Source organism: Xenopus laevis, chromosome 1L, assembly GCF_017654675.1.
Source record: "Xenopus laevis strain J_2021 chromosome 1L, Xenopus_laevis_v10.1, whole genome shotgun sequence".
NCBI classification, from domain to species: domain Eukaryota; kingdom Metazoa; phylum Chordata; class Amphibia; order Anura; family Pipidae; genus Xenopus; species Xenopus laevis.
The window spans coordinates 150,845,249-150,866,317 of NC_054371.1; the positions used below are offsets into that span (position 1 = coordinate 150,845,249).

At 40.9% G+C, this 21,069-nt stretch overlaps 1 protein-coding gene across 1 annotated transcript; it reads left to right on the plus strand.

Moving 5' to 3' along the window:
* The first annotated feature begins 9,473 nt into the window (after positions 1 to 9,473).
* pabpn1.L (poly(A) binding protein, nuclear 1 L homeolog) lies at positions 9,474 to 19,318 on the plus strand. Its single transcript, XM_018224958.2, has 7 exons — positions 9,474 to 9,966; positions 13,143 to 13,257; positions 14,251 to 14,318; positions 16,117 to 16,223; positions 16,304 to 16,391; positions 17,538 to 17,686; positions 17,831 to 19,318. The coding sequence occupies exons 1-7, from the start codon at positions 9,646 to 9,648 to the stop codon at positions 17,868 to 17,870; spliced, it is 888 nt and encodes a 295-aa protein (XP_018080447.1). The 5' UTR covers positions 9,474 to 9,645; the 3' UTR covers positions 17,871 to 19,318.
* Positions 19,319 to 21,069: the final 1,751 nt, after the last annotated feature.

The following is a 21,069-nucleotide window of genomic DNA, read 5'->3' on the forward strand; positions in this document are numbered from 1 at the left end:
TAAATGTGAAAATATGGACACATAAAAATGTGCTCATATCTCTGTAGAGCGTAATGGTACACTTATGTGTCTTAGCCGGTCCAGATTAAGGTTCATAATATAGTGTATAATAAACGCCCTACTGTAACTTATAAAAAAAATATTCTAAGTCACATGGGATTTCCATAGCCATATAAAAGCACAAGGCTGCCCAACCAGCCATTGATGAGAGCAGTAGTGGCAAAGTTGGGGTGAGATTTAGCAGTAATGGTCCCCTTAAAGGAATTGTTCAGTATAAAAAATAAAAGCTGGGTAAATAGGCTGTGCAAAATACAAAATGTGTCTAATATAGTTAGTTAGCCAAAAAATGTAATGTTTAAAGCCTGGAGTGACTGGATGTCTAACATAATAGCCAGAACACTACTTTTTTCACACTAAGGGGCCGATTCACTAAGCTTGAGTGAAGGATTCGAATGAAAAATACTTCGAATTTCGAAGTATTTTTTGCGTACTTCGACCATCGAATGGGCTACTTCGACCTTCGACTTCGATTCGAACGAAAAATCGTTCGACTATTCGACCATTCGATAGTCAAAGTACTTTCCCTTTAAAAAAAACTTCGACCCCCTACTTCGGCAGATAAAAGCTACCGAAGTCAATGTTAGCCTATGGGGAAGGTCCCCATAGGCTTGCTAAACTTTTTTTGATCGAAGGATTTTCCTTCGATCGTTGGATTAAAATCCTTCGAATCGTTCGATTCGAAGGATTTAATCGTTCGATCGAACGAAAAATCCTTCGATCGATCGAACGAACGTTTAGCGCTAAATCATCAAAGTCGAAGGATTTCAATTCGAGGGTCGAATTTCGAAGTATTTTTTACTTCGAAATTCGACCCTTGGTGAATCTGCCCCTTAGACTGGAACAGTGGCCTGTTTGATGATATATTGTGGCCCAACTTCCCAAAAACGGAACCTTGAATAAAGGTCTGCCAGTTTCGTAAGGAGAGGGGAGGAGCCGAGCAAGCAGCATGGCGGAGCTCTGAGAGCTGGAACTCCAGGCGCTACACCCGACCCGCGTGGATGCAGAGGGAATAAATAGGGAATAAGCATACCGGGGTAATTTTATTAAGAACCTGTGGCCCCCCATACGCCCCACAGACGCGAAAGCTGAATCGCTCACGTAGCGATATTCGGAGCAGCCGGCTCCGAGCTACCACCCGCCTATCCTCAGCGGTAATTTGTGACCGCAAGTAGCCGGTCGGCAGCGTGTGCAAGGAGGAGGTGGAGGAAGAGACGAGCGGTACGGAAGCCGTCAGGGAGCACATAGGAGGAGTCGGCTAACCGCCGAAAGTCTGTGGAAAACCACGGCTGCAACAGATGGGCAGGCGCTCGATAAAGGCAGCAAGGTGAGGAGCAAGGTGAGGAGCTTCCACTAGCTAATCAGGCAGCCGGAGGAACCCTGCGACGGTGGGAAGACAGTGGGACCAGCGCACCCCCTGTTCCCATTACCTGGAGGGCAAAAGGGACCGGATTGGACATAAGCTGGAGGGCCTGAGAGGGCAAGAAGGGAGAAGCGCGTCCAAAGGGGACTGGCAGGAGACTGCCAGACGCTTCGTATGTAAGCCAAACATAATGTATACTATATAAGCCAAACATAATGTATACTATATAACCTGGATTGATATATGTAACACTATACCTGCTTAGAACTCCCTATTGGCCCCTGGAAGAGTACCTAGAAGCGGAAGCTGTTTAAAAAATCATAAGATATTTGCACATATACATTGCAGATACTGGACTTTGACACAGAACCCATGTATACCAAGCAACAATTGGTGAACATCTGTAGAATGTAAAGAGACTAACCATAAGCAGACACTGTTGTTGCGAGAACTGCTTTTTTTTCTGAGGAGGGATAAAGACATCCTTTAATTCCTACTCGCTGGAACACTATTGTTATAATCTCTATATCACAATTTGGGTGATGGGAGGAACTTCTGAAAAGAGAAGTTGTTGAAAGCTGCTAGATAGCCCCCACATCGCTTCCTGTATATCCAATTTAAAGGGGCCTCTGGATCTGAATTGAACTATACTAAGGCAAATGCTGTAAACACTTTCATCTCAATGTGATTTACCTTAACCATTCAGTGCCAGCTCCTTAAGTGTCTTTTTGAAGGATAAATATGGGGAGACCCCAAAAAGGTGGCAACGAGACCGGCACAAAGGAGAAAACAAAAGACAGAAACAAAGAAAAAGAGAATACTTCATTGCGCAATTTACAGTCTACTCCACGAGATATTGCCCCAATGTTTAGGAGAAATAGCATGGGCAGAGACGATGTGTCTAAGAAATCGATGGGAAAAGGGGCAAGAAGAGAGGCGACGGAAAGGGACTCTGAGGAGTCTGAAAGCGAGGGAGAAGAAGGAGGGGAGAACACAGCTCTCCTTGCTCAATTAGCCAAACTACCCTCAAAATCGGAAATTAAAGAAATGCTCCAAGAAGTAACTACATCTATAAGGGAAGATATCTCGGGTCTTAAAAAAGAGTTTGCAGACATGGTGACGCGCACGGAGGAAGTAGAGCGCCAAACAAGCAATCTCCAGCAAAATCAAAAGGTTATTTATGGGAAATTACAACAGCAGGAAAATCTGATCTTAGACTTAATGAGACAGATGGAAGACCAAGAGAATCGGAGCAGAAGGAAGAATATAAGAATCAGAGGTGTCCCAGAAACCATACTAAAAGAAGATATAAAAACCTTTCTACAGCAAATATTTAATAACATCTTAAACAAGGAAAAGGTGAAAGAGAAGACGATGGAAATCCAGATAGAAAGAGCACACCGGCTGATGAAGCCAAAGATGGTCCCCCTGGAGGCACCTAGAGATATAATATGCCGACTACATAGTTTTGCGGTGAAAGAGGAGATCTTACAAAAAGCTAAAGAAGTAGAAAATATAATATATGAAGAAAACACTTTGACCTTCTTCCAAGATTTGTCAAGAATCACCCTGAGAAAAAGGAAAGCGCTGAAGCCATTGACAGATCTGCTGAGGGAGAAAAAGATACTATATAGATGGGGCTTTCCATTCTCACTCTCTGTTCACAAAGACGGAAATACAGCAATATTACGCTCAGAGAAAGATCTAGGAAACTTCCTGAAGAAACTGCACCTGCCAGCGATAGAGATACCAGACTGGCCAGACGAATACAGAACTAAAGCAGACTTAATGATGGAACAAGGAAAAGAGTGGTCAGAAAGCAGAGTCCCAAAGAATATTAATATGAAGAAAGGAAAAGCAAAAGAGATTAAAGACTCCACGCTACAAGATGGACTCTAAGACAAATAAGAGACCTTGAGGACTTTGGTTAGCAGATAGTCGTAATAGATGATATGAACCCCTGGATGGGTAACGTATAAAATTTGCTATTTGAATGTTTTACATAACTAAAGTATAATCTCTGGTATGAGGCAATATTGGAGCAATATCTTAAACATTATTTTTGTTTAATGATTCTGTAGCATAACTAAATCAGATTATGTGACGATATACAGGAGGAAAAAAAAAAAAAAAAAAAAAAAAAAAAAGAGAACAGCAGCAATAATAACGCAGGGTTTAAGTATACAGGGGAGGAAAATCTTAAGGGTCGGGCGATTCCCATAGTAGCCCACTGGATTGAAGACCCATGCTGCTAGCTTTATATCCATTCCCCCAAAATTGTGGCAATGCCACCCGAGCCGTAGTACACATCTCTCAGAGCCAGGGCGGATACCTGAAGAAGCTGAGACGGCTGTTATTTTTTCCCTTTTTTTCCCTTTTTTTCCCTTCTCTTTTTTTGTTTATGATGTGGTTACGTAGCAAGACTGAAATATGTGATATGATATATTATATGATGTATTGTCGGGTTTTTTTTTTTGGGTTACAACAGTATCGAGCTATGTATATATGTGAAAAGCGACCCTACAGACTGGGTAAGACAAGGGTATTTTATGGTGCACTGCATGATGTACTGTGGGGGCTTTGTTCTGGGTGGTAACTGTACCGAGATATGTATATATGTGAAAGGTGACCTTACAGATTGGGTAAGACAAAAGTACTATACCTATACATACCAACGTAGATTGGAACTTTTGGTTATTGGTAAGACAAAATGGGAAAATGTCCTGAAAATATACAATGGAGTGTAATATACTATCGTTCAATGTAAATGGGATCAATGAGCCAGTTAAGAGAGCAAAGGTGCTCTATGAATGCCGGAAAAGTAAAGCACAAATAGTTATGCTTCAGGAGACACACTTTAAACAGGAGCATGTCCCGGGTTTGAAGGTCAAGGAATACCCTAAAATATTTTTGAGTAATAACCCAATTAAGAAGGCAACAGGGGTTATGACATTAATACATAAGGACACACCATTCGACGCGTTAGACTATAAAATAGATAAAGAGGGTCGATATGTAATTGTTAAGGGTAAACTATCCAATCAATATTGTACATTAGCGAACGTCTATGTCCCAAACACAAATCAAAATAAATTTCTCCAACATTTCCTGCAGGTATTAGAAGATTATAGTGAAGGATTAATAATAATTGGAGGCGATCTTAACGTAACTTTAAATCCACTGTTAGATTCATCTACAGGTAAAACATATCTGTCATATAAGAACCTGAAAGATATAAAAAGAAAACTTGCAGAAATGCACATGGTGGATATATGGAGGGCACTGAATCCGGCGGAAAAAGACTACACATATTTCTCTAAACAATATCAAATTTATTCGAGAATAGATTACATAATGGTATCACAACAGTGGGCACATCTGTTTCAGCAGGCAACTATAGGCACAACAATAGTTTCAGATCACGCACCATTAGTAGTTAAATATACAATACCGGGGGCGTGTAGAACACAATTTAATTGGAGACTAAACGAGTATTTATTACATAATAGGGAAAACAAAGATACAATTCGTGAATGGTTAACACAAATAATAAAAGAAAATGATACGGTGGAAATAGCCCCAAGAACATTATGGGAGACAGTCAAATGCGTTTTAAGGGGAAGATTAATCGCCTTGGGGACAAGCCTAAAAAGAAAGAGAGAAAAGGAAGTTAATAACTTAATGGATGAAATTGCACAATTAGAATTGGCACACAAAGAAACAATAGCTATAAAAACTTTTCAGAAATTGGAGATTAAAAGAGATCAGCTTAAGAAAGTATTAGACCATAAATTACATAAAGCCTATATTAGAACTAAACAAAATGCATATGAATTTGGGGACAAGGGGAATAAATACTTTGCGAGAATTTTAAAAAAGATACAAGGTCAGAATAATATAATTGCAATTAAAAATAGCCAAAATGTTACCCACTATGACACCATAGGGATAGCAGAAACTTTTAAAGACTATTATCAAGCGTTATATAAAATTAAAAACGATAAAATATCTGAACAAAAGGAAAGGCAAATGGAGCAGTTTATAAAAGGAGCTAAAGTAAAATCACTAACTGAAGAACAAGCCCAAGAGATGGAACTAGCAATCACTTTAAAGGAAATAGAGGAGGGGATAGATGAGCTAAAAAATGGGAAAAGTCCAGGTCCGGACGGTTATATAGCTACATTTTATAAAATGTTTAAACCCGAGCTAACCCCGATATTACATCTATATTTCAATAGTATTTCAGAGGGAGAGAGATTTTATAAGCAGGCACAAGAAGCCCAGATTACAATAATACCCAAAATGGATAAAGATCCAACCTTATGTTCAAGCTATAGGCCGATATCATTAATAAACATAGATATGAAAATATATGCAAACATACTAGGGAAAAGAATTAAAAAGTACTTACCGTATATTATCCATGAAGATCAAACGGGTTTTGTACCTAGGAGAGAGGCAAAAGATAATATTGCAAAAACAATTTCGATAATCCATTATGCACGTAAATTACAAATCCCTTCCTGCTTGCTCACAATGGATGCAGAGAAAGCATTTGATAGAATCGCGTGGCCGTTTCTAGAGAAAACATTAACTACCTTCGGGATAAAAAATAAAATGAAGGAGAGGATATTGGCCCTATATGACAAACCATCAGCGAAAATCAAAATTAATGGCATACTCTCGCAAAGTGTACAGATATTTAATGGGACGAGACAAGGATGCCCACTGTCCCCAACTTTATTCCTATTAATTATGGAAATTCTACTGGCACATATTAGGAATAATCCGGATATAAGTGGGATAAGCATTGAGGGAAAGGAATATAAAAATGCTGCTTTTGCGGATGATCTGTTAATGTATATTACTAACCCTCTGATAACTTTCCCAAACTTAGTGAAATTATTGAAAACTTTTGGAGAGTTTTCCAACTTCAAGATAAATTACACCAAATCAGAGATTCTAAACATTAATCTAGATGATAAAACAGTACAACAGACTATACAAAACTTCCCATTTAAATGGGCAAAGAATTCAATAAAATATTTGGGAGTGAAGTTGAGTGGAGAGTTGGATAGAGCATATATAGATAACTATATACCTTTATTAAATGCTTTGCAACATACAATAGATAATTGGAAAAATATTAAAATATCTTGGTTAGGTAGAATTCAAGCCATAAAAATGGTACTGATGCCAAAAGCATTGTATCTACTCCAGGTGCTCCCGGTGGAAATACCTGACTCCTTTTTCCTGGCAATTAAATCTATGTTTTCTAGATTCATTTGGAATGGCAGGAAACCGAGATTAAAATATGACTTATTAACGGCCCCGAAGGAAAAGGGGGGACTGAAAGTACCGGACCCATATCTGTATTATGTGGCTATCCACTTGGTACGGATATTAGGGTGGGCAAGGAAGAGTGGGGAAAATAAGGATTGGTGTGTATTAGAACAAAGTTGGGGAAATACCCCATTGGAATGTGCATTATGGGAAGACTGTGGTAGAAAGACTAAGCTGGCACAGGAACCGCACTCATTAATCACTCCGACCCTTAAAACATGGCATAAAAATAAGCAGAGCCTGAAGCTGACAGAGAGGCCATATATACTCCAGCCATTAATAGGCAATCGGAACTTTCCCCCGAGCTTGGAAAAGGGGGCCTTTGAGAGATGGGGGAGAAAGGATGCAAATTTGACTAGAATGGGAGAATTTATTAGGTTTGGGAAAGCGATATCTCTTTCTGAAATACAAGAACGGTGGGGCTTTCATTTGGGAGACCAGTGGAGATACAACCAACTAGCACATTATATTAACAAACTAGAGAAGCATACTTGGGATAGACCCCTCACCCAATGGGAGCAGCTCATGGAGAAGGAATTGGAGACTGGGAAACCCCTAGCAAAAATTTATAACCTATTAATAACTCGAGAAAACCATAATTTTAAAGTATTCAGTCGAGAATGGGAGAAAGAACTGGGAGCTATAGCCACAGAACTAGAATGGGACAAAATATTCAAATACAATAATAAGATGTCGAAGGTTTCAAAAACACAGGAAGCAGTATATAAACTGGTAACCAGGTGGCATTATACACCTAGTAAAATTAGCAAAATGTTCCCCCAATCATCGGATCTATGCTGGAGGTGTAAAAAATCGGTGGGGAACCACCTACATATTTGGGTTACGTGCCCTCTATTGGACGCTTACTGGAAACGGATATTAGAAAGTATATATAGTATTACAGGTATAAAAATCCAGAGGGAAGATAGTATAATGATCATGTTATATATAAACAAAGAAAAACAAACAATGTTAGAAGACCCGCTTACCTTCCATTTAATTCAGATGGCAAAATCATTGATCCCGAGGAACTGGAAGTCTGAACTTCCCCCGTCATATGAGGACTGGATGAGGGCTGTAAGAGAAATTAGTTTACTAGAGGAACTAACACATATTTCGCAGAATAAAAGTAAGAGGTACTGGGAAATATGGTCACCCTGGCATAAATATTTGAAGGATTTCTGTGGTAGATAAGCAATGAAGATTTGATAAGCTATAGGTACATGCTTTTGAATTCTCACTATATATTTTGCCCTCTATTAATAACGTGCTTAATAATTTGCTTATAAGCATACTGTCTAGGCATTCTATAAAATACAGGTTCAGAAATATGTAATACATAGAGTTCAAGTGTATATACATGTAAGGATAACCACATCACCCCCTTATTATTTTTTCTTAACTCCCCTTTCTTTTTTTTGTACCCCTGAAAATCGAAAATAAAGAAATTTATAAAAAAAAAAGGTCTGCCAGTTTCATAGAGTTTATTAAGCACTGGAGATAAATATGTAAATCTAGAGCAAATAGACTTTTACTACTCCTCTGAGCAGCTTCTTCCGTTCAGCTGACTGGTGGTTCTGGAAATCGGCAGCATTTAAACTCTTCTACTAATCCAGTGACAACTGTGCAATGTATCTAGAGAAGTAGAGGTAGTGCATCCTTCTTGTGAGGTCACTCATAAAATTACCAAGGTGTTCTGCAAAGCAAAGATACTGTACTGTTTCATGCAATTCTTGATTACAAGTTGTTATTGCTGCAAAAGGGTTGCTTTAACTATATTAAAATGTTGGGGCTGAATACTTTTGCAGACAAATTGCAGTTAGCAGGGCCGGAACTGGGGTAGGCAGAGTAGGTGCCCGCCTAGGGCACACTTTAAAGGGGCTGTTTTCTTTTTTTAACCCTGGTTTGCTTGCCCTTTACTATTTTTTAAATTTTTATGAACCGCCTATTCCAACCCCTCTTTTGCCTGTGATTTGTACTGTGGGCACTCCCCACCTCCTTCTTGGCAGCTGCTTACACAAGTACACATTTGTGGGCAAAATGGTGATTTTTTTTTGGCTCCTGCTTGCACAAGTACATATATGGGGGCAATATTGTTGAGTTTCTGGCTGCTGCTGGCACAGGTACTGATTGGGGGCAATATGAGGGATTGGCTGCTGCTGGCACAGGTACAAATGGGGGTAATATGATAGGTGCTGGCACAGGTACATGGGGCAACATAATGGCTGTTGGCACATGGGTCAATATGACTGGTAAGGTGGGTAATGGTAATGTAGGACTGGGGGGGGGGCACTGATTGAAGCCCTTGTCTACTCTAGGGTGCCAAAAAGCCCTGGCAGTTAGTTATCCTTTTTCTCTCAATATGATATTAACTAAATATGTTTCCATGATTTTACATTAAGATAAAAAGAATGTGTATCAGTGTAAGTATTGGAATGAGTAGACTGACAGAGAACTAATCAAGGGGATGAATGCATTTGCAAAGCACTTTTTTTTTAGAGGCCTGTGATGTTTCCGTGTTTTCCATGTGCATATCATTTGAGCGTTTATCAGCACGTGGCCTGAGTTTTAGAGACGTCGGCTGCCACATACCCGGAGTTTCCCTTAGACTATTGCTGGTACCACCTTGATACCAAAGGCGCGTTTGAGACTCCCGGCTATATACAAGGCACACACACTCGCTATTCCTATGACTGACTAATGTATGGACCAATCCCATTCCACCGGATGGGCCGGGCTTTCCGCTGGCGCCTGAGGAAACAAAGTGGTTGCTGTGCCAATCACTGCAGACCTTGTATGAGTGACAATCCCGAGCGCTTACCTTAGGTATCGCGTTTGTATAAGGGCTGGTCCTAGGGCTAAGCGTACGGTCTGAGTGCAAGATGGCTGCGGTGTCCTCGGTGGCATCGCTGCGTGGGGCAGATTATGAGAACGGGCTACGCGGCGGGGCCGGACCCAGCGGCGGAGGGCAGGACCCAGGAGAGGACGACCCAATGGGCCGCGGCACGCTAGATTTGGATCTGGAACTGCTGACCCAGGGCAGAAGAAACCGGCGGGTTGGGGGCCGAACTGCTCCAGGCAGAAGATCCGGGGGACGCGGGGGCTCTGGAGGTGGAGCTGGTGGTTTAGAGGAGCTGGAAGATGAAGAGCTGGAGGAGGAAGAGCCTGGGGAACTCACGGGAGACCAAACCATAGAGGATCCGGTAAGAGGGGCGGGAATATCAGGGGTTCCCTAAACGTACCGCGAGGCTGGGGTGGGGTGGACTGGCGCGGAGGAAGAGGTTGTCTTTCCGTTACACCGATGGGTCCCTGCTCCCAATATATCTGTGTCAGGATTCACCTCCCCCTATCTCATATCCATATTTCTCATCCAAACACTGGAGAGCATTGCGTGTCCTACGCCTGACTTACACTGGATCCAGCTGTGACCCGGAAATGCACTCACTATATGGAGCATCCCGGCACCTCAGCATGTGCTCTATTGTCTGTATTTTCTTTTATTCTCATCTGCACCATTAGCTGCCCAGCCCCCCGCCTACCATGCTTGTGTGTGTTGCTCGTATGAACACCTCCCTGATAAAGCCCCCAATCTTTTATTCAATTAAAAGGTAAATCCTGAGAGACCTGGATGGCTGCCTGTCCATAGGCCCAACATCGGGGTGGCCAAAGATATGTCTCCCTGTATGAAATAGAACCAGGAAAGCCCCTTACAATGGATGCATATTTTTTAGTACAGGTATGGGACCTGTTATCCAGAATGCACGGGACCTGGGGTTTTTCGGATACCAGATCTTTATGGAATTTGGATCTTGATACCTCAATTATACTAGAAAATCAAGTAAACATTAAAGAAACCCAGTAGGCTGGTATTGCCTCCAGTAAGGATTAATTCTATCTTAGTTGGGATCAAGTGCAAGGAAAAAGGAAATCATTCTTAAAAAAAAAAAATTCTGATTATCTTATTATAATGGAGTCTATTCGGAGCATTCTGGATATCTGGTTTCTGGATAATGGATTTCATACCTGTACATACATAATAACTATTTAAACATATCATGTTTGAGTACAGTTAACATTCAAAGTGTTCCACGACTAAAGGATCCAAAAAGGCCTCCAATGACAACTCTTCTGCAGATGCTGACAGCATTGATATTTCCGGGAAGATGCTGCATTCAAATATAATTGCTAATGGGCTATGTGCAAATTAGAAATGCACTAAATCCATAATTCTTGCTATATGCTGAATGCCAAATGGAAAAAAAAATTTGCATATTGATATAGGGAAAATTGCATCATTTGTAGCAAGTTGTTCACAGCCAGTTTACAGACCTTTAAAGTGACATGACTTTTAAACGTTCCACCTAACCAAATCCAAACACTAAGTATTCTGCTGAGTCTGGCATTCAGCTCATTCCTAGTGCAAATGCTTCTTTATTAAAGCAGCTATGTACCAGGCTAGAGTCCTGCATGTGTAGTTTAGCTGAGTATCCCAAATTAGCAGACCTCCTCCCATTGTATATAACTGAGAAGGCTGCAGCCCTCCCTAGTCTGCAGGCTATCTGTGAGCCACTAACTGATTGGCAGGTGTTCAGTGGGTTCCCAGTCAGAAGCAGGACTCCCTTAACAGACCTATAGCTTTAAGGTGGCCATAGACACACAGATCCTATCGTACAAATCGAGGATTCGTACGATTTCCTGATCGTGTGTGCCGACATCTTTCGTCCGGCGGAGATTGGTCGATAGGTCAGGTTTGATTTTGACCCGATTGATCCCGCAGGAGCCCACGGCACATCGTAATCGGATCATTCGGCCGAACAATCAGATTACACCCGATATAGCCATGTTTGTTAATGGCATATCGGGGAAAGATCTGCTCGATGTTGCCAAACGAGCGTATCTTTGCATCTATGGCCTCCTTTAGGATCTCTAGGATTCTAGGAAACAATAACCGAGAAGAGCCGATGCACTGTTTAAATTTAGCCTGTGTTGAGTTTCTTTTTAACTTTGCTGGATGGTGCACCTTACTGTTTTTAGCGATGTATAACTAACTGGGTGAATGTCATTCAGGTGTGGAAGGGTGCTTTGTGTTGGAACTTTTCACATTTTCTCATTCTGTTATTTGCCCCGATGGAATTTTTTAAACCTTGGCATTTCTTTTTGGCCTGATATCGATCAGGCAGGCACATAGGAGGGCCCCATAAATGGGCAGATAAGCTTCAAGCTCGGTCTGAAGGGATCGAATCAGCAACTTTAATCTGCCTGTGTATGGCACCCTTAGATATGGCTTCAATGCTGGGACATCGCAACAAATGGCAGTGACTCAAGCCCATATTATGCTGTGTCAGCAATATTTCCTTTACCCAGACATTGTTCTGTGCCAGCCTGCAGCTTCAGTGATTGTAGGTGACCTTTTAAGAGAAGAGATGTCATTTTTTTTTTAAAAAAAGGTCCGCACTTACAGGTAATCATACAAAACAAAGATTAGAAGTATTATGGATATTTGATTGTGGATTGGCTGCGTTTGAAGATCTCCTCTGTTTATGCACCATATCAGTCAGTATATGGTACATTAGCAGATTAGAAAGTGAAGAGGAGCAGCAGCAGCTCCACTTTCTCCACCTCTGCTGTTCCCATCATTCAGGGTTGCATGCCAGCCAGGTTGATAGGAACAATAGCAAGGCAGCCATGTTATTTATGGGTAATGTCACACCGTATAAATTTGCCCCACGGGGGGGCATCTGCCTAGGTATGGCCACCTTTAGAGTTAAGTGCAATGAGCAGGATCTGTTCAGTCTTAAAATGACACCTGGAAAGTAATATGTTGATGCTTATATCCATGTCAACAACCCGGCCCCATTAACATGTCTCAGAGTCATTAATGGAAATTTGTTGATAATCTAATGTTAGGATTCCCACTGGAAAAAAAACACTAACAGTGCTCCAGGAGAAATCATCTGGGGTGATTCAGATCACCTCAAAAATCCATCCTTCTGTGTGTGACTGCCTATGAATGAACCCAAAAATGGCACATTTGTATACTGATCAGCCTATTGCTGTGAATCTGATTGGACGTTCAATATATCCTCAGGGCTTCATCGCAGCCAATCAAAGCACCTTTTTTCCATCAGCTGCCACTTTTCACTTTTTCTGGGACATTCAGCTGTGATTTTACCTGAGTGCAGAGATGCAAAATGCCTGTGTGCCATGATCATATATTCACATGTGCTATTTACATGAGTGAGGTGCAATTGAGTTGTGTAGGTCGAAATGTGTGTTTAGAGTTGCTTGCTAATCCCGACACACTGCTGATGCTGATTCATTGCAGGTAGATGGGTTAAGGGCATAGTAATGGATGGATATCATATGTTCTTCAATGCAGGAGCTTGAAGCCATTAAGGCTCGCGTGCGAGAGATGGAGGAGGAAGCTGAGAAGTTAAAAGAGCTTCAGAATGAAGTAGAAAAACAAATGAATATGAGCCCCCCTCCAGGCAATGGTGAGTGACCAACGATATATATCTGAGCATCTGTGCTCGGTGTCTCTCTTAACTAGTACATTACCCAGTTACTCTACCAACTGGACAGCTGGTTTATAAGGCCTTCTTGTTTAGTTTCTAGTCTATCATTCAGATTGCTGCCTGGTAATTGGTTCATATAACTAGCAACAAGAGGGCATTTTTAAGGGGTTGTTCACCTTTGAGAACTTTTATTATGATGTAGAGAGTGATATTCTGAGACATTTTACAATTGGTTTTCATTTTTTATTATTAAAGGTTTTTGAGTTATTTAGCTTTTTATTCAGCATTTGCATCTTAAGCAATCTGGTAACTAGGGTTGGCCATTCTATAACATACGAAAAGTTACCTTAAAGGTGAACCACCCCTTTACATTCTCAATAGAAATGTGTAAAACCAAGTGTCTATTCACCAAACTGGTATATCTACCAGTCAGAGTACAGACTCTCATCTTTGGGGTGCAAAAATGTTAGGCAACTGCCAGGGCATTACATTTTCCTTGGGCCGATGCTCTGTTTCTGTGGGAACGGGGGGGTGGGAGGCACTGGTCTTTCTCCTTTTCTAAGGAATACCAGTTATCTTATTTCTATTCCCAGGGAGGCCATGCATGGGCTTTAATATGTACAGTATACTTGTCCAATGTTAAACTGTGCATACAAGGGAAGCAGGGATTAGAAGAAAGATAGAGGAATCTCCTTACAAAATTCCCCAGGCAGGTTCTTGTATTTAAAAAAAAAAAAAAAAAAAAATGCAAGTGTTACTGGGTTATTAATGCAAGTGATAATGGTTGTTCTCTCTGTTCATGCATATATGTTCAAAATATTAAATTTTATGTGATCTGATCTCAGGTTTTTATCTTGAGGCAGAGTACTGGATATTGTGTGCGGCTCACGTGTCCTATGGAGTACCCTAAACCAAAGCTGTCCAACTGGAAATGTTGGGGAAAGTTTGATCACTGCTCTCTCTCTCTTGCAGCTGGGCCAGTAATCATGTCTGTTGAGGAGAAGATGGAAGCTGATGCACGATCAATTTATGTAGGAAATGTAAGTAAGGCAACATTTTTTTTCTGGCAATGCTTCTGCAGTGCTAACATTTAAAAAAAAAAAAAAAAAAAAAAAAAATGTACTGGGGCACTTAGTTTCTTAAATTTAGCACCTTTTAAAGGGCAGTTCACTTTAGTTATAGAATGGCCCCTTCTAAGCAACTTTTCAATTGGTCTTCACTTTATTTTTTTATAGTTTAGTTAATAATTTTCTTTCTTCTGACTTGCTTTCACTGACCCCATCTAAAAAGCAAATGCTCTGTAGGTTACGAATTTATTATTACCAAAAAAAAATTTCTTAGTATGCTCTCGTTTTTTGATAATCTCACAGATAAAGAGTAAACTAGCAGTGGGGTCCATTGTAAACTGGATATACTGCAGTAACATGTGCAAGGAATACAAAATGGCAGATGTTAAAGCTCCATGTATTGGGCTCATGTTGAATATGTGTTTATTTGTAAAGGGAATCTGATCTAAGGTACTGCTGCTTTTTGTTTATTTTTTTTAAAGGCAGGTTATAAGAATATTGTGAGGGCTCCTTTTGTTGTTGACTGGAACATTTGCACAAATGCTATTTTCTCTTTCTATAGGATTTTACTATTAATTTGAGGTTAAACAAACCAAATACGAGTGCCTCTTTTCCTTGCTAAATTGAGGATGGCTTATGCACTTCATTTTTCGTGGGTTACCTGGTATATCTGTGTTTAAGTTCTAAATTTGGCTTGGAATAAGAGGTCCCCTTGCAGACATTCCTGGTTACTAGGCATCTAACTGAAGACCTACCTACACAATAATGGTTAATGCACTGGTCTTCGGCAGAGATTGATTAGAACAGGTATGCAATTTTGGATAGTCTGCTACTGAATACATACTACTGTAGCAGAATAAAATGCAGGGTACCTCTTAAAGGAACAGTGGCATCAAAAAAATGTTTTAAAGTAATGAAAATGTAATGCAGTGTTGCCCTGCACTGGTAAAATTGACGGGTTTGCTTCAGAAACACTACTATTGTTTATATAAATAAGCTGCTGTGTAGCCATGGTAGGAAGCCAAGGTTCAAGTTACACAGCAGATATCAGATAAGCTCTGTAGAACATAATGGTGTTACCTGTTATCCACTATTTAACCTGTGCCAAATAGTCTTTTTTCAATTTCTGCCATTGCTACACAGCAGCTTGTTTATATGAACTATAGTATTGTTTCTGAAGCAAACAGATCAGTTTTACCAGTGCACAGAAACAGTACATGATAGTTTCATTACTATAAAAAACTTTCATTTTGTGGTGTTACCGTTTCTTTGACTATCACAGTAGCAGAAGATAGCCACGTCTTTGGAAAGAAAAAGCTCAGGTGCCCTGATGTTTTAAGATATCAAATATATCTGGTTCCACCCCCCCCCCCCATACAGTTTAAGACATCCAAATGATATCCCGGTTGACGTTCAGACTGAATACCCTGTTTGGTCAATCATGTAAACATGAAATAAATTCAATAGGCTCGTTCGGCTTCAAATAAGGATTATATCATAGTTTGGATCATGTATAAGGTACTGTTTTTTTTTATAATTATAGAGAATGTAGTCTATGGGAGATGGCCCTTCTGTAATTCGGAAATTTCTGGATAACTGGTTTCCGGATAACTGATCCTATACCTGTAGTACAATGGAATGTGTAGAGAAGTGACCCTTAGCAAGTTTGCTTTTGCACATATTCCTAAATCCCTGTACGCAAGTTGCTTTCTATTCTTGTGCACTTACCAGACCCAAAATACCTTGTGTTTGTTCATTTCCATTGAAACAGGTTGATTATGGCGCAACAGCAGAGGAACTTGAGGCTCATTTCCATGGATGTGGTTCCGTCAATAGAGTTACCATACTATGCGACAAGTTCACTGGTCATCCAAAAGGGTAGGCATTGGGTCAGTGTAGCTGAAAGTGGAAATAATATGCGGTGTAAATGAGTCTAACCAATAGGTTTGCTTCTGCAGGTTTGCCTACATTGAGTTTTCTGATAAGGAATCAGTCAGAACTTCACTGGCCTTGGATGAATCTTTATTTAGAGGACGTCAGATTAAGGTAAGGTACAAAGCAAATATGTATCCTTTACAAAAACAGAATGCTGAACCCACATTATAATGTTTTTAAAAGTAACGTTTTCGGGAAAGATGCAGCACTTTAATATTTTTGACTGGTTAAAAGCGGCAATTTTCAACATCAGTTGAGAAAATAGTCCTTGTGCCAAAAAAAAGTTCCCCTCGCTAAATTGGTGCAACTGCAGAATGGAGCCTCTTTAGGCAAACTCTGGAAAAGCAGATGTTTAACGCATTTTTATTCCGACTTTCTGCCTGCGATATAGTAGGGCTAAATGGGAGAAGCTCGTTCTACTGAGAGTAATCACTTTTTTAAGTAGGTGCTCACCTTCGTTCAACACAAGTGCAATGTATTAATATTGTGCTGATTACAAATTTTGCCTATTGTTTTTGGAATGAAACATATTCTTAGATTTCCTGTGATTAAAGCAGTAAGCAAAGAAATGCAAGTTAAGCGCTCAGCCCTGTTAAATAAACTCTTGTTGAACATTTAGGTATACTGTCCGTTTAAAAAAAAATAGCTGATTCCTGAAGGACGGAGTAGGGCTTATTGCCATGCTAAGTGGCTACCTGCTGTTTCCTTTTTGCACGTCATCTCCAGAAACACTGCAGCACAGCAGGTTGGTTGATAGCATAGCTACATAATTATTTGTCACAAAGCAGGCATCCTAAATTGACCTTTTACAGCTATGCCGTACACAAGCCTATTCCACCCTCTCCTAAAGTAACTTGCGTCAGTAGGCAGATCACTTTGTTTTCTTCATATGCTTCATGTTTTATATTCTACCTCCAGTGATCTGATTGACCGGTTGGTCAAAATACTGTAAACATTTTTCAGTTGCTCTGCTTCAATATCGACCCTTAGCAGCCAGACAGCATCTTACATTTTTGCATTCAGTTAGGTAGAATAAGAATACAAATAATCTAATCTCCTCCTAATGTAGGTGTGGTACACACAAGTGTGTCAGGACCTTGAGCAGACAGGAGATGTAACATGTCCATGGTGACATTTGAATATGAATCTTTAAATGTAAATTAAATAGCCTTTTCATTAGGGGGCAGAATTATTCAAATTTGAATTTTCGAATTTGTTTTGGTGTCAAAAATAATCTGAATGTCTCTGTGAAAACAGGTCGTACCCAAGAGGACCAACAGACCAGGTATCAGTACGACAGACAGAGGTTTCCCACGGGCAAGATACAGAGCCAGGGCATCTTCCTACAGTTCCCGGTCCCGTTTCTACAGTGGCTACACCCCCAGACCCAGAGGACGTGTGTACAGGTCTGACACTTTTGTACTGGGTTAATGGGAAATAGCAGGAGGGTTTCTTGGTCTGTGCAGGCTTTGTTTGTTTGTTTGTCTGTCTGTTTTTGGTTAGACCGTCTCACATTGTGTTTGCACTTACACTAGGCTTGTCTCTTTCAGGGGTCGGGCTCGCGCGACGTCATGGTATACTCCTTACTAAAAATATAACATTAGGAAGACCTGCAAAAAAAAAAAAAAAAAGCAGAAACCCCCAAAAAAGAAAAAAAAAAATGAAAAAAAGAAGACTGGAATGAATTTTAAGAATATATAGAGGTCCTTTGTGGATCTTTTTTGTTTTCTGCTTCCCATGTATGTTCTCCAAGCACTGTATACATAGCAGGTTTGGGACAGTCAGATGGCTTATGGGGGTGGGAATATGGTATCATGTGGTCTCAATACTCCATGCATGATTTGCTTCTGGGATTTCATGGTGTGCTGTGACCATTTGGGTGGGGGTTTTGGAGACAACTCTTAGAATGTGTAATGTATGTATGAAATGGTTGGTCCTGGTCCATTGCTTTCCTGGCTTGGCCCTGAGTGGGTGTTGGTTTGGGGGTGATGTCTGCTAAACCTCCTGCTGTTCCCTTTTTTGTTTTTTTCTTTTTTTTTGCGTGTTTTTATCTTTGCAGGTTTCTTTCTATGGGAGAAGCTTGTTTTCCGGAGAGACTCTGCTGCCCATGTCAACAGCCCCTTCTTTAGTTTTATTCCGGTTCAGATTCCCGCATTCTTTTGGAAGAGCAGGGATGGGAGAATTTTTTTTTTTTTTTTTAGGCCTGGTTTTGTTAAGTCCAGCTCCGTTTTATAGTACGGCAGGAAGGGTGAACGAGGGGAAAAGAATAAAAAAAAAAAGTTACAAGAAATAATTGCATTTGTTTTTCTTATTGACATCTTTTAGAATGTATTGCTCTGCGCATGTAGTGTATAAAAGCTATAGTCTTGATCACGGAGGTGCATTATGCCCCCTCAGGTTGTTTATTTACTTGTTTGGAACTAAATGGGCATAGCCATGCAGTGTGGTGTTGGCCCTTTAAGCAAAGTCACAAAACTGCAAAAAGTGTGCAGGATGCATTTAAATGTACTTTTCACTAATAACATATCTGCTTTAGAACAGTTCAACTAGCAGGGTGGTTGCTGTGCACAGGGGAGGAGACATGATTTTAAGGGTATGTGCCAATATGACAACTTTTTCACATATAAGTAATGAGTGATATCCCTGCAAGGAGCATCAATCATTTGGCTTTTTTGGTGTGCTACTACAATTAATGTGGGTATGGTCTTACAATTTCTTGTGATCACATGGGTGTGGCTCAAAGTGGGTGTGGTTTAAAAAGGGGCAGTAGCGTCACTAGAGGGGGCGGGCCCTGGTGTGTGACACGCAGCCGGGCCTCGCCCCCCTCCGTACGGCCGCGTTTGTCAGTGGCGCGTGCGCTGCCAGGGGCCCCTGAGGGGGTGCTGGCCCTGGCCTGCTCGCTCCCCCGGTAGTTCCAACACTGAAAAGGGGCAGTGGTCAACACTGGCTTCCATCATCAGTTAGAATATCCCAACTTTCAAAATTAGTGCTTTATATGTAAGAAAAATTACAATAAAATAGGCACAACATAACTTCAACATGAGTCCTATTTATTTATTGTGTTTAATTTTAGCAAAGGTGTTTCTAGGTATCTAGTGTCCCTTTAAATAAATATAACTTTGTGTATTGGTGGATACTAATGCATTTATTTTTGTTAAAAAGATGGCTAAGCCAAAACCTTGTCTGTTGATCCCGCAAGCCCATAATTAAGGCAGGGATAAGAACTTGCACCACTGCAAATGTGGCATTTTACCCAGGTGCATGTAGCGCAATGACTTTCTAAAAGTTGGTCCTCCCTTTGCTGCTCCACTGCATGTTGGGACATTATCGGTGACAATAGGGAGAGGCTCCTGCTTTTGGCGCAATGTGCCCCATGCCATTCGACTGTAACAGGAACCAGCTTTCTCCAAACAGTTGGGAAGATGCTATTGTACACTGTAACTTTAAGGTTTGCTTTAACTGGAACTAGGGGCCCTTACTCAAACCACAGCTAAGTATACTTAGATTCGTTTGTTAAATCTCGCAGTTTCGGCATAGAAATCCTGTGTCTGTCTGCACCTGAGAGGAGGCAGTGTTCCCGGGTACACGGGCACTTCAACGAATTCTCGTCCTGTGTTTCTCCGCTGGCCGGATCCACCTTGTCTGGACCTACCTATACACCACACCACCTGCCACTTGCTATGTGCATAGCCATGTTTTTTTTTTTTTTTTGTCTCTGATGAGAGGATCCCTTTGTTATGCACATCGCCCATCTGTGATGGAATTTTATGAGACGGTCCCCAACCCTCTGGATATATGTTGTCTGTAAATATATTTGAACTAGGCTTATCTGGTGTTTGGCTAATTTACTTGGTAAAGAATATGTTTAAATGAGCTTTGGGCCTAAACTATGCAGGTGACCTATTTTACCGTAATCACCACTTTAAAGGAACGGAGCAACAAACTGGCGGAGGCACGCAGAGAGAGATTGTCATCTGCGTTACTTCGGTTTTCCAGTGGCCTGGCAACTTCGCAAAAATGAAGCAACGCTTATGCCATTCCACCCGTGATTCTCATTATTGCCAGTTGGAAGGCATTTCATGGAGATTAGTTGCATGCAGTAGCAAATATTTATCATGGGTGACTAATTCTCCCCAAGTGACATTTGATCAATAGTCAGAATTTGAGAAGCCTGTCAAAACATTTTTGTAAATCATTTCTATTATTGAAAATAATCAATTTTCAAGATACCCTTCATATAAGCAATGCACAACCAATGCTCTTTCAGGCAAGGGATTAGCTATGCCAATGGCTGTAGGATATGCAGGATGCCAAATCGGGGAAGTTCCCGAATGTAAGATTGTCTGGCAAGTCTGTCAGTCATATCAGATATACAAATGAAGCAGGAGAGGAAGACATGCTTAGTACACATATGGCCATGAACTTCTTTATTTAGCTTCCTGCACATCATACAGTCGGTGGTGTCTGTGATTCTCTGCCTGGTCTGGTCAGGCTCACATGAACCTGTTACCTGCAACTAGTATGTTCCACTCCCCAGCCTGCATATCGTGAACTTCTCATCGACCCCCTGAAGCTAAAAGTCATGTCGTGCTGGAGCTAATCCGATGATTAGCGAGAGAAATTTTGCTACAACCGCAGGGAGGGGGAAAGGGGCCAGTCCCAGGTACATAGATGGGTTGCCTGCAGACTACCCACACACACCAGGGATCAGAACTTTCTGCCTGAAACCCGGCTACTTTGTGTGTGTGTGTGTGTATTCCTTGGTTACCCAACCCGATGCAGGACTCTA